The sequence below is a fragment of the Pithys albifrons genome, chromosome 2 (genome assembly GCF_047495875.1).
Source record: "Pithys albifrons albifrons isolate INPA30051 chromosome 2, PitAlb_v1, whole genome shotgun sequence".
NCBI classification, from domain to species: Eukaryota; Metazoa; Chordata; class Aves; order Passeriformes; family Thamnophilidae; genus Pithys; species Pithys albifrons.
In genome coordinates this window covers 10389856-10408445 of record NC_092459.1, presented here as the reverse complement: position 1 = coordinate 10408445, position 18590 = coordinate 10389856, and the positions used below count along the sequence as shown (strand labels likewise).

Sequence of the window (18590 nt, the reverse complement as noted above, 5' to 3'; positions counted from 1 at the left end):
GCACATTTCCATGCTATAAGATGTTTAGCTCTTTCTTGTTGCTTTGGGTTTCAAAACCACAACTGATAATCAGGAACTTAAAAGTTCAAATCATACTATAGAAAAAGCAAAACCAGACAGATGCTGGGGGGAAAAAGATAACTACTTAGACATTCACATAATAGCTTGGAAAATAGGAAAACACTGCATTAAATTCTTCTTTCAAAAAGATACATATTCAACCTCTAGTCATATAATTCTGGCAGTAAAAATATTCATCCAGTAAAATGAGGACATATAGATATATACTTACTGTTCTAACATCATCTTCATAACTAGTGACTTGTTTGTAATGGGGAGAGCCTGACAGAATTCTCCAAGCAGATATCCCACAACCAGCTGCTTTAGATACTCCATCTTCATCTGTTTCACAGCCTCCAACAAGGAGAAGTCTGCAAAACATATAAAAGTATATTATGGTTTCATATACTGCCACTTTTTTTTAATAATCTTAAGTCTATAGCAATTTGCTTGCAGTAACAAAAAGACTAAACAGACCAAGACACTTAACATTTGTCTGTGAATAAATACCTTGAAATATGAAAATACTTAAATACTATTTGACAGTTGCTATTTGTGGCATTTATACCTATTCATGCTCACCTGTATCTTTCCAATAAGTCATAATTCCCAACAGCTAAAATAAAGTAAATTTGTCTACAAGTTTGAGTTTCTCTCTTACCATCAAAAATGGTAAAAATTATAGCTTAAGCATATGAAAAGTTCTGATCACTCTGTTCAAGCATTATGTTTCCATTTATTCAGATGTGGCACAAAAGCTACTTCTCTTTCACTGAGGAACTAAAAGCATCAAGGTTTGTCAATTCTGTTTCCTAAAGCCACTCTACCAATAATACACATGCACGTAATAGTTTCATTACACAGGGTAGATAGCATTTTAAAAACTTTGACATAACTCTTGTACTTATTGCTCATTACCACTAAACTGTAGGAAAGTACCTTCCCTTGAACCCTTTTAACCTTATTAACAAGCACTTCCGTACTTAACTGATGACTACTTCGACAAAAAACTTGAGAATATGTGTCAAAGTTTGTTCAAAGCCATCATTTTTTAGCCCATCAAAAACAAAGGCCCAACAGTATCTGCAAAAAAAGGCACAACTGTAAGAGCCCAAAGCTCCATTATCCCTTTTCCAAGGCTGCATTACTCCTGCAGTGCTCTGCTCCCTAGAGGCTGCCACTCATACAGCTCAGCTCTGATCTGAGTGCAAACTTTTCCAGTAAAACTCCAATGAATGAGAAAAAAAAAAGAAGAAAATTTCTTCCCACGTTTAATCCTCTTTAAGAGGTCAGCAAAATTTAATTAATATTCCCACATCATGCTATTCACAAATATACAGCAAGATGATTTATACCATGGATGAATCACAGGATCAATTAGGTTGGAAAAGACCTCTGAGATCAAGTCCAACCTACAACCAAACACCACCATGTCAATAAGGCCCATTCCAGGGACAGTGACTCCATCGCCTCCCTGGAGAGCCCACTCCAATGTCTAATCACCCTTTCTTAGAAAAAGTTCCTCCTTGTGTCCAACCTAAACCTCCCCTGGCACAACTTAGGACCATGTCCTCTCATCCTGTCACTAGTTGCCTGGGAGAAAAGACCAACTCCCACCTTGCTACACCCTCCTTTCAGGGAGTTGTACAGAGCATTAAGTGCCAGGCCTCAATCGCAGCCGATGGCTCCAGCATTTTGAGCAGCACTTCGCAAAAATCGTGGCCAGAGCCAGTCTCTGCAGATGTTCTGCACAATCATGGTGATGTGCTGCCAGGATCAGTCCCCAGCCCCTCTGGAGCAAGTTCCCCAGCACATCAGAGGCCTTGACACAAAACACACTCCTAAGGGAGGATACAGATGTGCAGGTCTTGGATTGCAGGGACATGGCTCCCAGCAACCTCTTCTAGCTGACCCTGCAGTGAAGGAGAATGGATTAGATGATCTCCAGGAGTTCCTCTAGTCTGCTCTTGCAGTACCTCAGGAGTACTCTGTGCCACACGTTGCTACACAGTTGGGTTGAAGACAACCAGCATAATACTGGTTGTTATGGGTTTAGTCAAGTAGGCCAAGAAGTTAGGCTTTAAAGCTCAGATTAGGCCTGGGGTTGTCGAATGACTTGAGCTGGGCTGGGCTAGCTAACACCTGACTTCTTCTAGCCAATAATATTGTATTCCATACCATATTGCACCATCTCAAAAGGGGTAAGAGCTGGTGTGTCGGTGTGGCTTGGGCAGTTGCTTCACAGGTGTGGGCCCAGCAAGACACTCTGCCATCCCAGGAGGGATGGGAAGGCCCAAACCCGGAGCACCAGCTTACCATCATGTTATCTTAGGGAAGTAAAATGTTTGTTCTTAGCTTTTCTCTCTGCTTAAGTTTGTCTCTGAAGAATTGACTTCTCTAGAATGATTTGTAGTTAAAATGGTAGAATTTGTGTTTAAGGAGAAGTGGGAAATTATTTCTTGTTATACATAACTTGTGTAAGTGTGTGTTATATAGTAGTTTTCTCATAATTTTCTCTTTTCTGTACAAATACATGTAGTTAGTTTCAGCATAAACCTGGGGGTTTTTGAGATTTTTTTTCCTCTCCCTCTTCTTTTTTCCCTTATCTGGTTGTGGGGAGGAGGAACCCTTTTCACTCTGTCCTGGACAGCTGGCGTTTTGCCGGCTCAACCCAAGACACTGGTCTTGAGAACAAGTCCAGTTGAGGCATCCAAGACTTGATATGCCATTTCTCACTCATCAATTCTGGTACAACAAACAAATTTCAACTGAATCTGAAACCCTGCAACTCTTCCATCACAATTCCCTCCTCACAAGCTTTAGGCTTTAACACCAAACATTTTCTGCAGGAGTCTCACTGCAGATAACCCTGAGGTAAGGCATTCAGTTCCAGATTAAGACACTCCAGCAGTTGTTGAACCACACATTAGAGCTTACAAAGAGCTCACACTGAAGCAGACATTAAAGTTTTGTCAACTAAAGTGCACCATAAACGCTGGCCTAGATGAAGGCTGGATCACATGAGGGCAACAACATTTGGTATCTAAATTAATGTCTACCACTTTTCAACAACAGTCAAACTCATTATTAGACTTTTCCCCAAAACTACAGCTTCGAGGTTTCCTGCAGATTCAGATACATTCCCTACTGACATATTCTCTTTGTAATTATCATACATATAGTTAAAAAAATTAAGTGTATTAAGTTCTTAAGTGCTATTTTGTTGCTCTGTAATGGGTAATGCACAAATACACAGTAATGCAAAGTGTGGTAAGTCAAGCCCTACAAGCAGAGAAAATAGACCAGTATAACTTTACCATCTGAGATTGCATGAAATGCAGGAAAGCAAAAAGGGAGAAAGTTGAACTTATGCTCAGTGATCAAAGTTCACATTACTGAATATCAAAACTTTGAGGTGTCCATATATATCTACAAATTTCTTTAATGTGTAATTTTAAAGTGCCTGCCTTCAATTCTCAGGGGAGTGATGCCAAAGGGATTTTGTTCTGATTTTCACATTTTGTAGATTTTAGGAACACAGTAATTGTAGATTTTTAGAGGGTTAATATTTCTAACAGTTTAAGTTTAATGCCTTTCTATCACTACCCCTGTCCCAGAACAGGGAGCTCAAATTCCTTTAGTTAATTAATCTTGTTTAGACTCCTTTCCAAGGTAAAGAACTGAAGGATATCAGAAGGCCTACAGAAAAGTCTATAATATTTGGTTGACAACAAACAACTGATGTGCTACATTATTTTCTTGCTAATGGATTCATCAATCATAAGAGTTAAACAGTTCTGACATCATTTACTCAGAAACTCACCAAAAATGCAAAGGAAGAATAATTATCTATCCTAAAATCACAATAATTAGTTGACCCATCTTCGAATACTACCCAGCATTCTTTGCAACCCTTACTGTCACAGCAATCTACTTCCTAACTATTAGGACTAGAAAAGATAACTTTGGAAATTATTTCAGAACCATTACAACTGTTCTGGTCAAAGGAAACAATGAGTTGGTTCTGTTGTCTGGTAAAGTAGTGCTACCAAAGCTCCAGAACCCTGGTCTATTACAGTAAAACTGTACTGAAGACTAATTGTGTGAAATTACTAGATACGAATTAGGTAGCAAGAAAAAACCATATGCAAAAATAATCTCTCAAAATAATAAGATAGAAGAACATTACATCTCATTTATAACAGGGTTTTTTTCCTGAGATAGATAGGACAGCTTACTTAACACTGAAGAATGAGAAAAAGTCTTTTTAACAGTGAGTTTCTTCTGGTATTCTATATTCAAGCCTAACTTCATTTAAAACATATTGATTATAGTGATGTAACATGATATGTTATAGTGATGTAACATATTGTACTGATGGATTCAAATCTAGGAGGTCTAACAGAAGAAAAGTATCTGAAACGAAGTTTAGTTCCTACAACTGAAGAGAAATAGAAGAGTTGCTGAGTTTACCTTGCTATATAGCAAGTCAATATTAAAAAAGTAGACATATTTTTAGCACAAGCAGCAGGCTAACCAGGACCTATTCCAACTGCATCAGCTTCAGGAGCAGGCAGTAGTCAGCTGGTCCACCTTTCAAGTCTGGTTTCTCTAACTAACAGGTTATTAATAGAGAAAACACATCACAAGCCAACTCCACATTGCCAAAGCCTGGCAGATCCAGTCAGAACACCAGGGAAAATGGGCTGGCCAACAAGTCCAGCAATCAATTCCAGATTGAAACAAACAAACAAACAAAACCCAAACAAACTTATTTATCAGCCTTTACCCCACAACACTCAGACACACCTTTTTGAAGCTATTCCTGACATTCTACAGGATACATGCTGCTCATGCAAGGTACTCAGACAGAAAAGGACTTTACTAATTAGATAATGAAAGTCAGCTTAAATGAAATCAACTGAGGCTTCTTTCGTAGGTAGAATGAGACATAACTTGTTATTACTGATGTACTAAATACCAATTTTGACCATTTTTTTTCTCCCCCTCTATATCCAACTCACCTCAACTCTTCTTTTGCTGCCTTGGTTCATCCTTTACATATCACTCAGGCAGCAAACAGGACACTTACCTGTGACCAGGATGATAAATGACACTTGTTATCCCATGGGCATAATGACTGCTAAAGCTGAAACTATGACTTTCTTGAAAGCTTTGATTTGTTCCAACACTAAGTATGAAGGGGAAAAAAATACAAGTATTATTTCAGATTTATTGCCTTTAAAGAGTAGAAAGTTCACTGCACCTTCTCAAAGCAAGTCAAAATGTATGCTTACCTTACAAGGTAACTTCTTAGTTCTCCACGATAATTAACAACAAGTAGTTCAGCTGACCATTGAGCACTTGCTTTGTATTCTAGAAAGATTAATCCAGCAATAGCATAACTCAGATCTCCTGGGAAACTTGCTGTCTTTACCCAAAAATGAAGACAGACACGGAGAGAGAAAGGGGATTTTAAAAAAAAATTGTTACTGAAAAAACAAGGAAATTAAATTTACTGTATTGTTTTAAAAAGTAAAACATTTCATAGGTTCTATTAGTAACAAAATAAACTTCCCTTTATCTGTATTTTACAGAAATCTTATTTCTATAAAGTTTGCAAAGATAAAACACTAAGGAAATACATGAGTAACCTTCACAAATCAGTTTAATACAACCTCTGAACACACAAAATAGAAAATATATTATGTGGGGCCTGTCAGCAGCCAATATTATCACACCAAGCAAAAAAATCCTCATATTGCTCTAGCACCAGTATTTCTTGATTTATAATTGACTTTGCATATGAAATGCAGATTTATAAACTATTACTACAAACCGTAATTGTTTGCACAGAGACTAAATAGGTGATTCTATACTTTCATTATCTGATGTATCTGCAGATCTACCACAATTCCAAGACAGATGTAAAACATGCCTTTTATGCTGTTGTAATGGCTACACGTTGTTTCTCTTGATCATATGATGGATATGTCATAGTTAAACTTTTTACAGTCCATTTCTGGATTGCATTTACAGTGTAAGCCCTTATAGCAAACTAAGTTGTGATTTAAAAAAGGTCAAAGAGTGGAAATTATCCGTGATCCTTAAAAAACGTTCCACTATATTAATATCCAATCCAAGAGAGCACATACCGGTGAAATGACCAAAAGCTCACTACCCATCAGGTCAAACACTCTGACTGTCCCAGTGCTCTCAGCATAAGCAAGTAATGTACAATCACGACTCCACGCCACCCTCCTCCACTGAGGATTGGGATCCTTTGGCACTATGAAAAAGGAATAAAGTCATTAATAAAAGTGAAACATAAATATAATCCCTCAAACAGAACAAAAAAAAACCCTGCAGGGTGCTTTTCTGCATCACAAGCTTATTTCAAAGAAGGGTCAAAAAAGAAAAAACCCATTATGTCTCCCAAGCCCATTAATTGTAACTATCATTTCATTTCAGATTCAGGTTTCTTATGTTAATCATTATGAAAAGAAAACACAAAGGGAGGGTAATGGAGCTTTACACAAAACAAAGTTATTATGAGATTCTTCCCAATAGTTTTAAGAAGTTGCAACATTATCATTACAGTAAACTAACATCATCATTTAGCAATACATGAATAGCAAAGAGTGATGACACTAAGTAAGGATGTAGAGGTTGCCATACCTTGACATTTTCCAACTATGGATACAAAGTCATCTTTTGCAGACCTGAAGAAAAAAAAGACTCATATGGATTTAAATATGATAAAATCACTATTAAACTTTCCTTAATAAACAAAACACTAAAAAATACTCAATTTAAGGGCCTGCATGTCTCTAACTACTTGTTCAAAAAAGCAGAGTAGCCTTCACTCTCAGGCAGCTCCAGTAACTAACAACAGTATTAGAGAAACCCTCTACCCACTGCCTAAATACCAACATCCCTTTTTTATTCTTAATGCTGTTGAAAATAAGATAGCAACATTTCAGCACTTCATATAACTTTAAAAAAAAATTAGTCAGTATTCTCCAGGTTTCAATTTAAGAAACAATGCAACAATATAGTTCCATTATTACAGCTGAAATAAGATTTATTTTATAGTCTATAAGCTGACATTTATGGTGTTCACACCACTTTTGATTGAACAATTTTCATACACTTGCTTCTTTTACATATAAATAGAAGGTCTGACCTTCTAGCAAATGGATTTTTGTGAAGGAAGTAAACACACTCAATCAAGATCTGTTCTACAGCTAAATGTGCTCTTGAACTGGCAAAGGAGAGTTTGTTGTTAGCAAGTAGGAGAAAAGGGAAAGCATCAGTCTGGATGGCAATCCACTCTACTTGTAAAATAAGGTGAAGTATGATACATGCCAGCCACTCTACAGAGAAGAATACTTGCTCCTTTTGCCATTAGGGAAGAATTTCCAGAGGGGACACAAATGCAAGTTAAAAAGACCATGATTTGTGTTGAGTATTTTAGAGCATCTTGATTGTTTTTCGTTCACATCTTAAAACAGTTTTGGTGTTTTTTAATGGGGAATGGCTGAGAGCCAATAAGAAACAGAAGGCTTCTGCTTTTATCATTATTCCATAGATAACTTTCACAATATATAACATTGCAAAACGCAGAAAAATCTTTAAAAGTACATTTACTAAACGACTAGAAACACTATCCCAGGACTTCACAATTGTGGTCATGAAGCAATAGATAATACTAAGTTACCTGATTTCTATGCATTGGTCTTGAAGAACTGCCAACAATTTACCATTGCTGAAAGAGAAAATACAGGTTTGAAAGTTCATTTAAAGTCCATCCAACATAGAATGTGCACCAGAGTACTAGGTGCTTTTCTGCAAGGTTAGATATAAATTGCCTCTTTCATAAATTAAAACAAATTGGGAAATAGCAATTTTTTACTAGAAAGAAAATATCAGTTCTATGAGATTCCCTTCATGTCACTGAAATCTATCTGCCATTCTTTTCCAGTAGCACTAAGAAAACAGAAACAATCTCTAAAATCTCACTGCAGGACAGGTACAAATCAGATGCTGCTTATGGATAACTTTAGAACATCAAATATCCAAAACTATGTATTGCTTAATCTGGGATAAACAACTACTGTAAGTTATTTAGTTTCCTTAGGAGCAGATCTCCTGTCTTTGTACCTCTGTACACAGCATAAACTCAAACCTTTCATGCTACCTTCGTGTCATTGAACCATTTTTCTGTATATATTTACATATATTTTTAAAAGCCAGTGGTCTTAATGATGTTGCTAAAATTACTTGAGATCAGCTACTTCTCACCTTGGAACCCTCACTTCTCTGTACATGCAATAGCAGACAAGTCTTGAGGGTATGCATTCACCTTCACAAATATAAATTGCTTATTTTAAAATTACATATATGCCCAAGTTATAGGTCTTTAACCAACAAAATTCAGGACTTGAGTTTGAGAACAATTGCACTACAAACCATTTGGCCTCAAACGCCAGATGGACATTCAGACTTGAGCAGAGGTGCATTAACTGAAGGGAAGTAGGTGGAAGCCCCTTAGGCATAAGACTGAGCTTTCTTCCACGAGGCTACCTGTGAAATAGCTCCAGTATTTTTCCTGACCAAAAAGAGTAACATGACTTCAGCACATTAACTGAGCATGGTTACCAGCAGGGATGGTGGGCAGAGCAGCATTAATACCTTCACTGCCATCAAAGATGGAAAAGCACGTGAGCTGGTTACCTTGCAAGTACGAGGTGCCAGTTGATCTGCTTACTAACGAGTCGAACCAGTCCAGTGGGCAGAGAAAACTTTGCAGGGCTGAAATACCAAAAACATTAAACTGAATCAGAAATACAGCTAAGAAAAGCAGTACCTGAGATATGCTGGATGACACGGCTTTAAGGCAACCATCAATCACCTGGGAGGCTTTAGCAACTGAACATGAATCAACACTGCACCCTGCCAACCGCAAAGGGTAACAACAGCCTTGTTTGTATTAACAGAACAAAACCATATATATTAAGGGAACGGATTATTTATGCATCACTCTTTATACTCTGGTCACCAGCCAGTTTTGGGACACCCATTGAAAGAAGAATGCAAGTAAAGAGGAGGGCCACCAAAGAGGGTTAGGGGACTGGAGCACTTGCCCTACAAGCAGCTGCTGAAGCAATTGTACTTGCTTAGCCTGGAGAAGGGAAGGCTTCAGGGAGACCAAACAGCAGCTCTCTGACACCTAAGAGGCTACCATGAAGATGGGAGCAACTGAGGTGCATGGCAGGAACACAAGAAACTATGATCAACCCTTTGGAGGACTTGCCAGTCCTGGGTTAACAGCTGGACTCAATGATTGTAAAGGTCCTTTCCAACTTAAATGTCTATGATTCTAACACAGGTTACAAGCTGAAATAAGGAAGAGATTACTTCACCATGAAGACAGGCACAGAACAGGCTGACCAAAGTCTTTGGGATCTCCATCCTTTAACCTTTTCAAGACCTAGCTGGACAGAGTCCTAAGTCTGAATTCAATGTTCTGCTTTTAGCAGGACTTTAACTATAGGCCTCCTGAGCTCCCTCCCAAACACTTTTATTAAATATGTGAAAACAACAACTAGAATCAATTATAAAAGCTTGACATTAAATATGACTACTGGAGGGTGAGAAGAAAAATAAGTTAATTCTGTCTACAACTGAATCCTTTTAACTATACTTACACTGACAGTATGATGACCATAAACAACACACCCTCACCAAAAAGGGAGCAGGCAGGTGCACAAAAATAAAATAGACCAACAGCATGTCCTGCCAAATTCAAGTATAGTATGGTTTCACAGGAATCCATATTAATGGCCCCTTCCAAATATCTCGAAATCAACAGAATATCTTTTAAAAGGGAGAACTGGTATCTTCAAACCTGCCAAGTGCATCAACAGATTAGTATAACCACAGAGCTGAACTTCTCCAGAAACACTTTATTTACCCCAATATATTTCCAAGACCACTTAATCACTTTTTGAATCAGAACTTAAATTTATAAATGGCATGAGTGCTGTTCAAGTAGTTCTTAAGCTTTTTTGTACGACACTTTGAATTGTCAAGGAAAAAAAAAGTCAAAATTATTACTCCAAAAGAAGCAAACCTTGCCACGCCATCATACCTGTCCTTGAGGCTTAAGGAAAAAGAAAGGAAAAAACCAAAACACAACAGCTTCCCTTGCAGTATTTCCATTGGGTGTGAGGAGGACAAATACATGTTTGGAAAAAGATGACATTCCAAGTTTACTTCAGCTTCGGATAAAAGCACCAAGTCAAACTAGTACAGACCAGCTGTTTCCTAGACAGACTTCAGCTGCAGCTCAACTGGTTACAACTTAATTTATGAAAAGAGACTACTCTATACATTTCTTGGACAATATTCTAAACAAGTGTTCAACTTTTGCCTCATTAAGAATTACTTTCCCTCAAATCGGAAAGCCATAGAAATATAGAATCATAGAATTATAGAATCGTAGAATCGATTGGGTTGGAAAAGACCTCCAAGATCATCAAGCCCAACCCTTGGTCCAACTCCAGTCCATTTACTAGATCATGGCACTCAGCGCCACGTCCAATCTGCGTTTAAAAATCTCTAGGGATGGTGAATCCACCACCTCTCTGGGCAGCCCATTCCAATGCCTGATTACTCTCTCTGGAAAGAATTTTTTTCTGATATCCAACTTCAATTTCCCCTGGCAGAGCTTAAGCCCGTGCCCCCTTGTCCTATTGCTGAGTGCCTGGGACAAGAGACCAGCCCCCACCTGGCTAGAACTTCCCTTCAGGTAGTTATAGACAGTGATGAGGTCACCTCTGAGCCTCCTCTTCTCCAGGCTAAACAACCCCAGCTCCCTCAGCCTCTCCCCACAGGGTTTGTGCTCCAGTCCCTTCACCAGCCTTGTTGCTCTTCTCTGGACTCGCTCCAGCACCTCAATATCCTTTCTGAACTGAGGGGCCCAGAACTGAACACAACACTCAAGGTGTGGCCTCACCAACGCAGAGTACAGGGGAAGGATCACTGCCCTGGTCCTGCTGGCCACGCTATTTTTGATACAGGACAGGATCCCATAGGCCTTCTTGGCCACCTGGGTACACTGTTGGCTCATGTTGAGCTTCCTGTCAATTAGTACTCCAATGTCCCTTTCTGCCTGGCTGCTCTCCAGCCACTCTGTGCCCAGCCTGTAGCGCTGCAGGGGGTTGTTGTGGCCAAAGTGCAGGACCCGGCACTTGGCCTTATTGAACTTCATCCCATTGGAATCAGCCCATCTCTCAAGTCTATCCAGATCCCTCTGCAGAGCCCTCCTGCCTTCCAGCAGGTCGACACTCCCTCCCAGCTTGGTGTCATCAGCAAATTTGCTGATGATGGACTCAATCCCCTCATCTAAATCATCATATTCCCAAATAGAAAAATAAAGTAATATTCTCATCAAACCTACCTGTACCAGATGTACCGAAGCAAAAACAATGCAGGACCTACAATGGAAAGAGGCAAAAATTACATCTCTAGTAGTCTTAAAACACCCTCAAGCTTATAGAAATTCTTATGTTACAGTAAATGCAAATGGCAGATCAAAAAAGAAAATCACTACACACTTTTGAAAATTCTAAGAGAAATTTCCATTGGATGAAAATGCAGTTCTGTTACTGCCATTTAACACTTGGTTTATGCAATGGAATATAATCAGAATGTAAAACTTCCTCATAGAACTAACTAGTAAACAGCACAATGGAAGAGCTGGTAGAGAAAAAAACAGAAAGATTCACTAATATTTTGCAGAACTCAGAGCTTAAGTTCCTAGACGTATGGTTTATTAGTTTGTCCCAACAAACTAATGGAGATTCACAAAAAAATAACAAAGCAATACTGATGATCAGGAAATATCTTCCTGAAAACACAGCCTGCACTCCATTTCCATTACAAACACCATTCTAAAGGACAGAAATTGTAAAATTTACAAGTAATTCACATATTCTTAGAAGTCATGAATATAAGAACAAGTCATATTTACCTGTAATTGCTCTAGTGATGATAAATGATGCACCATGTTGTCTGTTGCCTCTTGGCTGCAATTACAACAAAGATGATCAGATACTATGTCACACATTTTAATTTAAATACAACATGCAAACATATATTCACTCACTAAATTTGCCCCTTTAGCCTGTAAGTTCCTTTTGTGTTTTCTATTACTCATAAATTCATATAGTAATTTAACTGCATAAGCTGAACCAGGCTATAAAGCCAAATAATTTAAATGCCAAGATGCAATAAGCAAAAACATGCTACAGATTGTCTATTGATTCAACCTTGCCTCCATCTTTGAGTAGTAACAAGACACTGACTTCTGATTATGTTCTCCTGTAAGGGGTTATAAATCACTCCTCCTATGCTGAATGAAAGCCAGACTGAACTGGAATACCCCAAAGTCGACGTACTTGGTGGTCAACATATGCTAAAATCTAACTGGTAAAATACATAAAGATTGCTCATGAAAGTTTCAGAAACATGAAGAAAAACAAAGATTTTCTGAAGAAAAACTCTTTTTCTATCCATTCATACTAGGTAAGACAGTCACCCTACTTCAGACCATCTCATATAGCCTTGTCACCAATCCTGTTCTACTTTAGGCAGAGAAGAACTACATTCACTGTATAAATTAGAGCCCTCTCCAAGCACAGAAAAAGGGAATACAAAACAACACAGGATATATATTATTAGCTATAAGAGATAAAGTTATTTGCAGGTAAGAAAGCAGAAAAAAGATATGAAACTGAGATGATAATAAAGATAACCAATAAGGAAGGAATCATACGCAAATCTTCAAAATAAGCAGTCATGCTTATACTTTTCTAATGAAAATATTAGAGCACCACAAACTGAGCATTAGAACAGGTAATGAATGAATTTCCTCTTCCCTTCAGCACAGAATAGGTAGAGAAGATTTCACTTGTTAACTGAAATATTCAGACCTCACCAAATGATAGAGCAGCAAACACTGAAAGACACGAAAACCAAAACGTCAACACTTTGGAGTGCGTCCAAAAAAAAAAGACAAACAAAACCTGTGTTCCCAAGTTTAAGAAGTAAAGATTAGTTTTCTAGGCAAAGTTTGCAATCCATGAATATTCTTTCAAATAACCAGGCTGTCATCTCACAGCATATAAGAAGCAAACACAGCTGTACTAATAGATAATGTTCCACATTCACGTTGATCAGCCAGGAAATAAAAAGGCATTACAGTAAAATAAGTGAGAGCATAAATTATTTATTAGAGCTCTCCTAGTACCTCAGGGAGAACTGTAATTTCTCAGGGACCTCAAAATCAGAGCTTGTTAAAGCTTTTGGATTAAGAAAAGTTGCCGGTAAACACATTTCCCAAAATTGCTTATTTAGCCTTTTTTTAATATTTTAGGTGCCTGCTCCTGAGCCTAAAAACCAGCTGCCACTCCACACACCTTAAACTCCTCAAAACTGATTTACTATTATACTCTGAAGACCTGAATTTTACTTTTTGTAATATATTCCTATTACCTCAGTGTAATGGTAACCCATAACACTCAGCAACAGCAATGACTACCAGATGGGCTATATTTCCTTTTTAATTCGTTCCTGTTTGGGAAAACAGTTTCAACATCTCTTTCCTACAGCATTCCAGAAATAAAAATTACTTTCCTGCTGACATGCCAGTCACTTAGTTTTGGATTTTGTCGCACACCCTGCAAGCTTACTGGGGTGAACAAGAGGTGGAGAGTATTGGGGAAGTCTCCCAACATTAGATTACAGCAAAAACCCCCCCAGAGCCAAGCAATACATTTTGGAATACAGACTGCAGAAAAGGGAAAGTTCACTCAGCTCATATTTCCACAAATGACTTCACGAGGCCTCCCTTGCAACCTCGTCCACCACCACTGACTCGTCCTCTGTTTTCACTGATCAACTATTCACTAATTCCTTTTCTTCTCGTTACACATTTTGGGGTTCTCAAACAGTGAGAACAATCACCTCACCATAACAACTGTTTGATTTCCACACCACTCTCTGCTCTCACACAGTCAGTTCCTTGCCTGTTTCCGTCACAAATAACTGTTACCTCCTCCTTTCCCTTCCCTCCCCTCCAAAAAAATTCATACTGAAAAATTCAGTATAGGTTCATGACAACACTAACTAAAATTAAAGCGAATTTGGGGGTCCAACCAATAAAATCCATGCCAGTTTTATCAGTGTCTTGAATTTAAAATGACTTCACATCTTCACCACAGCATATTTTCAAGCTTTCCTATTTTTGCCACTCAAAATAGGTCAGAAATACCCGGTTTAAAGTAGCCACTACCATTTGCTGAAGCTGACAAGCAGAATTCTAAGATGCTTAGAAATTCTGCCTACCAGGGCAAATGAGGACTCTCAGACTGTGGTTACACAATCCCTTTAAACTGGCATCCCCACAGGCTGCCACTGAACTTGACTTAGCTTTGACTGACATAATATTCACATCCCCCTTGGTACCCACGAGTACTGAAGGGACCGTGCAACAAAAGGAGACAAAACAATACAACTGCTGCTCACACCAGTCAGTTCTTTAACCGACCAACCATACAACTTCAAGAATACAATGGCAGCAGAAGAGAAAGGGTATTTGGCAGAAATGTGCCTCCCTTAATGCAGTTGTAGAACCAGAGTCATCACACCTAAGTCCTCCTCAAAGTTTGCAGAAAGGCAAATCGCTTTCATATATTACAAGAAACAAAGACAATTCACCGTTTCTCGAGATACAGTTACATAAAGGTATGTGCAGCTGTCTATTCACCTGCATGAACCACCTGCTACGTCAGTAGTTGGTAACACTCTAATCAGATTTTCTAAACATCCATACTCAGCTTTTTTCATGAAGAAGAATAGATAGAAACAAGGAAAAACATGTAGTACAAGAACAACGTTTCCTGATTTCTTAAGCTTTGGCATCCATTTGTGTGCCTTGTAGAGACAAAGCGATACAGTTTTCCCTTTCAGCCCACTCCTGCAAATGCTGACGCAACCATTCTGATAGAGAGTCCACAGAGAGATCCAGTCTTCCTCATGCAAGGTAAGTTTCATGAATTATCCTGTTTTTACCAGGTCAGTTTCCACAGCTCTCTGCAGTTTCCGACAATGAGACCTGGACTTCACTCACCACAGCTTCCCTCGTATCAGCTCAACAGTAAAACCACATACACATGTTCAATGAGCAAGAGACACTTCAGGGCATCCCTGGCGGCACAAACCAGGGTGGGGATTAAGTGACAGGAAAGTACAAGGGCCGGGTGGCTGCGGGGACACCCTCTGTGCCCACCAGGCACGACCCCTGCGGTCCCAGCCGGCCCCGGGGGCAGCGCAGCGTCCCCGCCCGCGCCGACGTGGCGATTCCCTCCCCCGTCCGCGGCCGCGCCGCGGCCACACGCACCTGCACCTCCGTCTCCGGAGGCCACTCGGTGTTGACCAGCAGGTCGTAGAGGATATTCTCGTCGCCGCTGTCGTCCTCCTCGGCCCCGCCGCCCATCCCGCGCCGCCGCCGCTCCGCGCCGCTGTCCCCGCCGGCGGCGGCCATGCCGGGCCGCCCCGCCCTCCCCGCGCTGCCACCGCGACGGCGCCCGGCGGGGGCCAAACCCAGACGCGTTTCAGTCCCGTGTCACCGCCCTCGGCGTGGGGAGCGCCTGATGGGCGCGAGGCCTGAGTGTATTCATTAAACCCTTTCTGAATAGAGAAAGAAAATGAGGGGGGAAAAGCAGAAAGTGTATTTCTCACAAATTGTTCCTCCAGTGGGGCGAAGCAGGACTTGTAAATATTTCAGTCCTGCAATAAGAGAGTTCAGCTCTGAGGCAGATAAAATGTTTGTAAGTTGTTGGCCCCTCATTTGAAGTGATGCAGCGAGTCCAGAGAAGGGCAGTGGGGCTGCAAAGGGTCTGGAGCACAAGTCCCATGAGGAATGGCTGAGGGAGCTGTGGATGTTCAGCTGGAGAGGGGGAGGCGTAGGGGAGGCCTCGGTGCCTCTGCACTCCCTGGAAGGGCTTTCTGGGCAGGGGGGCATCGTGGGCCCAGCAATTGGTAACTGTTATAGGTGAAACTGACCGATGATTGAGGCCTGTTATAGGTAAAATTGACCAAATTATCGAGGCCGATACTCAAAACTTAATTTTTAATAATTTATTGCAGCAACAATAGACAATTTACCGCAGCAACTATTAGACAAATAAGCAAACAGGACATCCCAGGAAATGCCCTGGGTGACCAGCTAGCTCGCAAAGGATACAAGTTATAGGCTTGGTTTTTATAGACTATGATGGTTCCCCTTTTTAGCTTAGGTTTTTCCATTATTGATAATGTCTTAGTCTCTATTTTTAATTAGTCCTTCCCAGCCTTGGCTTGTGATGGCTCCTGATCTTCATCTCATCGGGCTTGTGATAGCTCGTGATGTTCACCTGTGCATAGGTTTGGCTTTGTTGCTGGGGGGTTGCTTTCTTTTGATTGGACATAGAGTGGTCTTAGGGTGGTCTTCAGGCTCTTCTTTTCATGCGTGGTTCACATGCATTATATGCCTATACCAAGCGTTACACAATATGCTAGAAAGAGTCCATTCTGTGGTTTAAGCCTTGCAAGTTCCTCAAAGCGGCGAGCACAGTCACAGTGACATTACAAACTTTGCTTTATTAAAACTAATACAAAAACTTCATATCAAATCATTAATTTAACAAGAAAATTTTCTATTGATCACTTATCTATTACAGTAACAACATGAGAGGACACAGCCTCAAGCTGCATCAGGGGAGGTTTAGACAACAGAAGGAATTTCTTCACAGAATGGAGTCTGAGACATTGGAATGGGCTGCCCAGGGAGGTGGTGGAGTCACCATCTCTGGAGGTGTTCAAGGAAAGGCTGGACGTGGAACTGAGCGCCATGGCCTGGCTGACATGGTGGTGTCGTAGGTTGGACTCAATGATCTCAGAGGCCTTTTCCAAGCTAACTGATTCTGTGATTCTGGGGAAAAAATTATGAAAGAACAGTTTCAGCCTCTATCCTGCAACTGTATAAACCCTTTGTAAAATGGAAATGAAATTACCTCACACTCTGCCACCTCTGCTCCTGTGCTCTTTCACTTGTGTCTAGTAAATGTGTTCTTGCAGACAACTGGGCAGCCTAGAATTGGGTGAAACTAAAATTTAAATTCTGAAATTGGGGATTCAGAGCAATATGAAAGCTCTGTTGAATACCTGTGAAATACTTCAAGAAGAGACAACTAAGAAAAAAATGCCTTTTGACTGATTCTTAACGTTTCTTTAGCTGTGTTTGACAATGTAGCTTGTAAAACAATGATAAATATGATAACATCATTTTCATCAGTGTCAAAGAATTGTGGGAGATTCACAGTAAATTACACCCCACATTCCACACCAACAAGCAGCACTATGTATTGATATCGAGATGTGCCTACAGATTTTCTCAGAACCACAGTTGAATCTGTACATTATTTATATGTCTTTAAAAAGTTACTAGTTATGTCATTTTTCTGAAAGCATGCAAAAGAATAATTGGCAGATACAGCGAATAATAGTGAAAGAAAGGAAGCACATCAAAGGGAGTTACTGCCAAATGAATTATTAATATATGAGAAATCACTGAAATGCAAACAGCCAGGCACTAAAGGTATAAAATATCTGCTGTATTTTTCTCTGCATGACACCTGTTTTTACAGCATAAGGTAACAGTCAGTAGGGCACAGAAAGTTTTAAAAAAAGGTCTTGAAACAAACCTCCAGGACAAAACCATTACTCAAACTACACCACAGTACTCCAGAGAACTGCATTGTCAGAGACGTGTGACGTTCATTTGGCCTTTGAAACAGATGTGTCTGTGTCAGCGCTGCCTTAAAAAGCTTTGAGTTGTATTTCACAATGGAAAACAGTAGGCAATAGTTTATGGAATCACAGAATCGAGGTTGGAAAAAACCTCTGAGATCATCAAGTCCAGTCTTTGACCAAACTCCACCCTGTCAATCAGACCATGGCACATCCAATCTTTCCTTAATTCGTCCCAGAGTCGGTGACTCCACCACCTCCCCAGGCAGCCCATTCAGGGCCCAATCACTGTATCTGTAACCAACATCATCCTAATGCTTATGCTCTGCCTTCCACTTAGCGGCCAAACGTCACTGACTTGTGATGCAACTGCAGAAGCTCAATTTTTTCACTTATAATCCGATTTTGGTTTAATAGCAACACCCCAAAGATTCGTGCATTTAATGTCACTGGGGGTTATCCTAGAACAAGATTGTGCAGAATTTGGGCAAACTTCTGTCAAAAACCTGGAGAACGATGTACCCCCATCAACGTGCCTAAACCCCCCATCTTGCTGCGCTCTCTGTGCCAAGGTCCCTTTGTCAGTAACACACGCGGGGTTCGCCAGGGCCGGAACCCGCCGCGCGGCGCCTCCTGCGCCCACCCGGGCCCGGAACGGGGAGCGGAGCCTGCGC

The 18590-nt window shown here is 40.2% G+C and overlaps 1 protein-coding gene across 2 annotated transcripts in view; it reads right to left on the bottom strand.

Annotated features, from left to right (window-relative positions):
• The window catches only part of NBAS (NBAS subunit of NRZ tethering complex), a 176624-nt gene extending 160939 nt beyond the window's left edge, over nt 1-15685 (bottom strand). For both annotated transcript variants that reach the window (XM_071548327.1, XM_071548328.1), the window contains exons 1-10: nt 15527-15685; nt 12098-12152; nt 11525-11561; nt 8797-8874; nt 7781-7828; nt 6739-6782; nt 6216-6349; nt 5358-5491; nt 5153-5251; nt 293-431 (exon numbers count right to left, since the gene is read on the bottom strand). In XM_071548327.1, the coding sequence (XP_071404428.1) occupies nt 293-431; nt 5153-5251; nt 5358-5491; nt 6216-6349; nt 6739-6782; nt 7781-7828; nt 8797-8874; nt 11525-11561; nt 12098-12152; nt 15527-15670 (912 nt within the window). In that variant the 5' untranslated portion in view covers nt 15671-15685. The remainder of the gene's footprint in view (nt 1-292; nt 432-5152; nt 5252-5357; nt 5492-6215; nt 6350-6738; nt 6783-7780; nt 7829-8796; nt 8875-11524; nt 11562-12097; nt 12153-15526) is intronic.
• Nucleotides 15686-18590: the final 2905 nt, after the last annotated feature.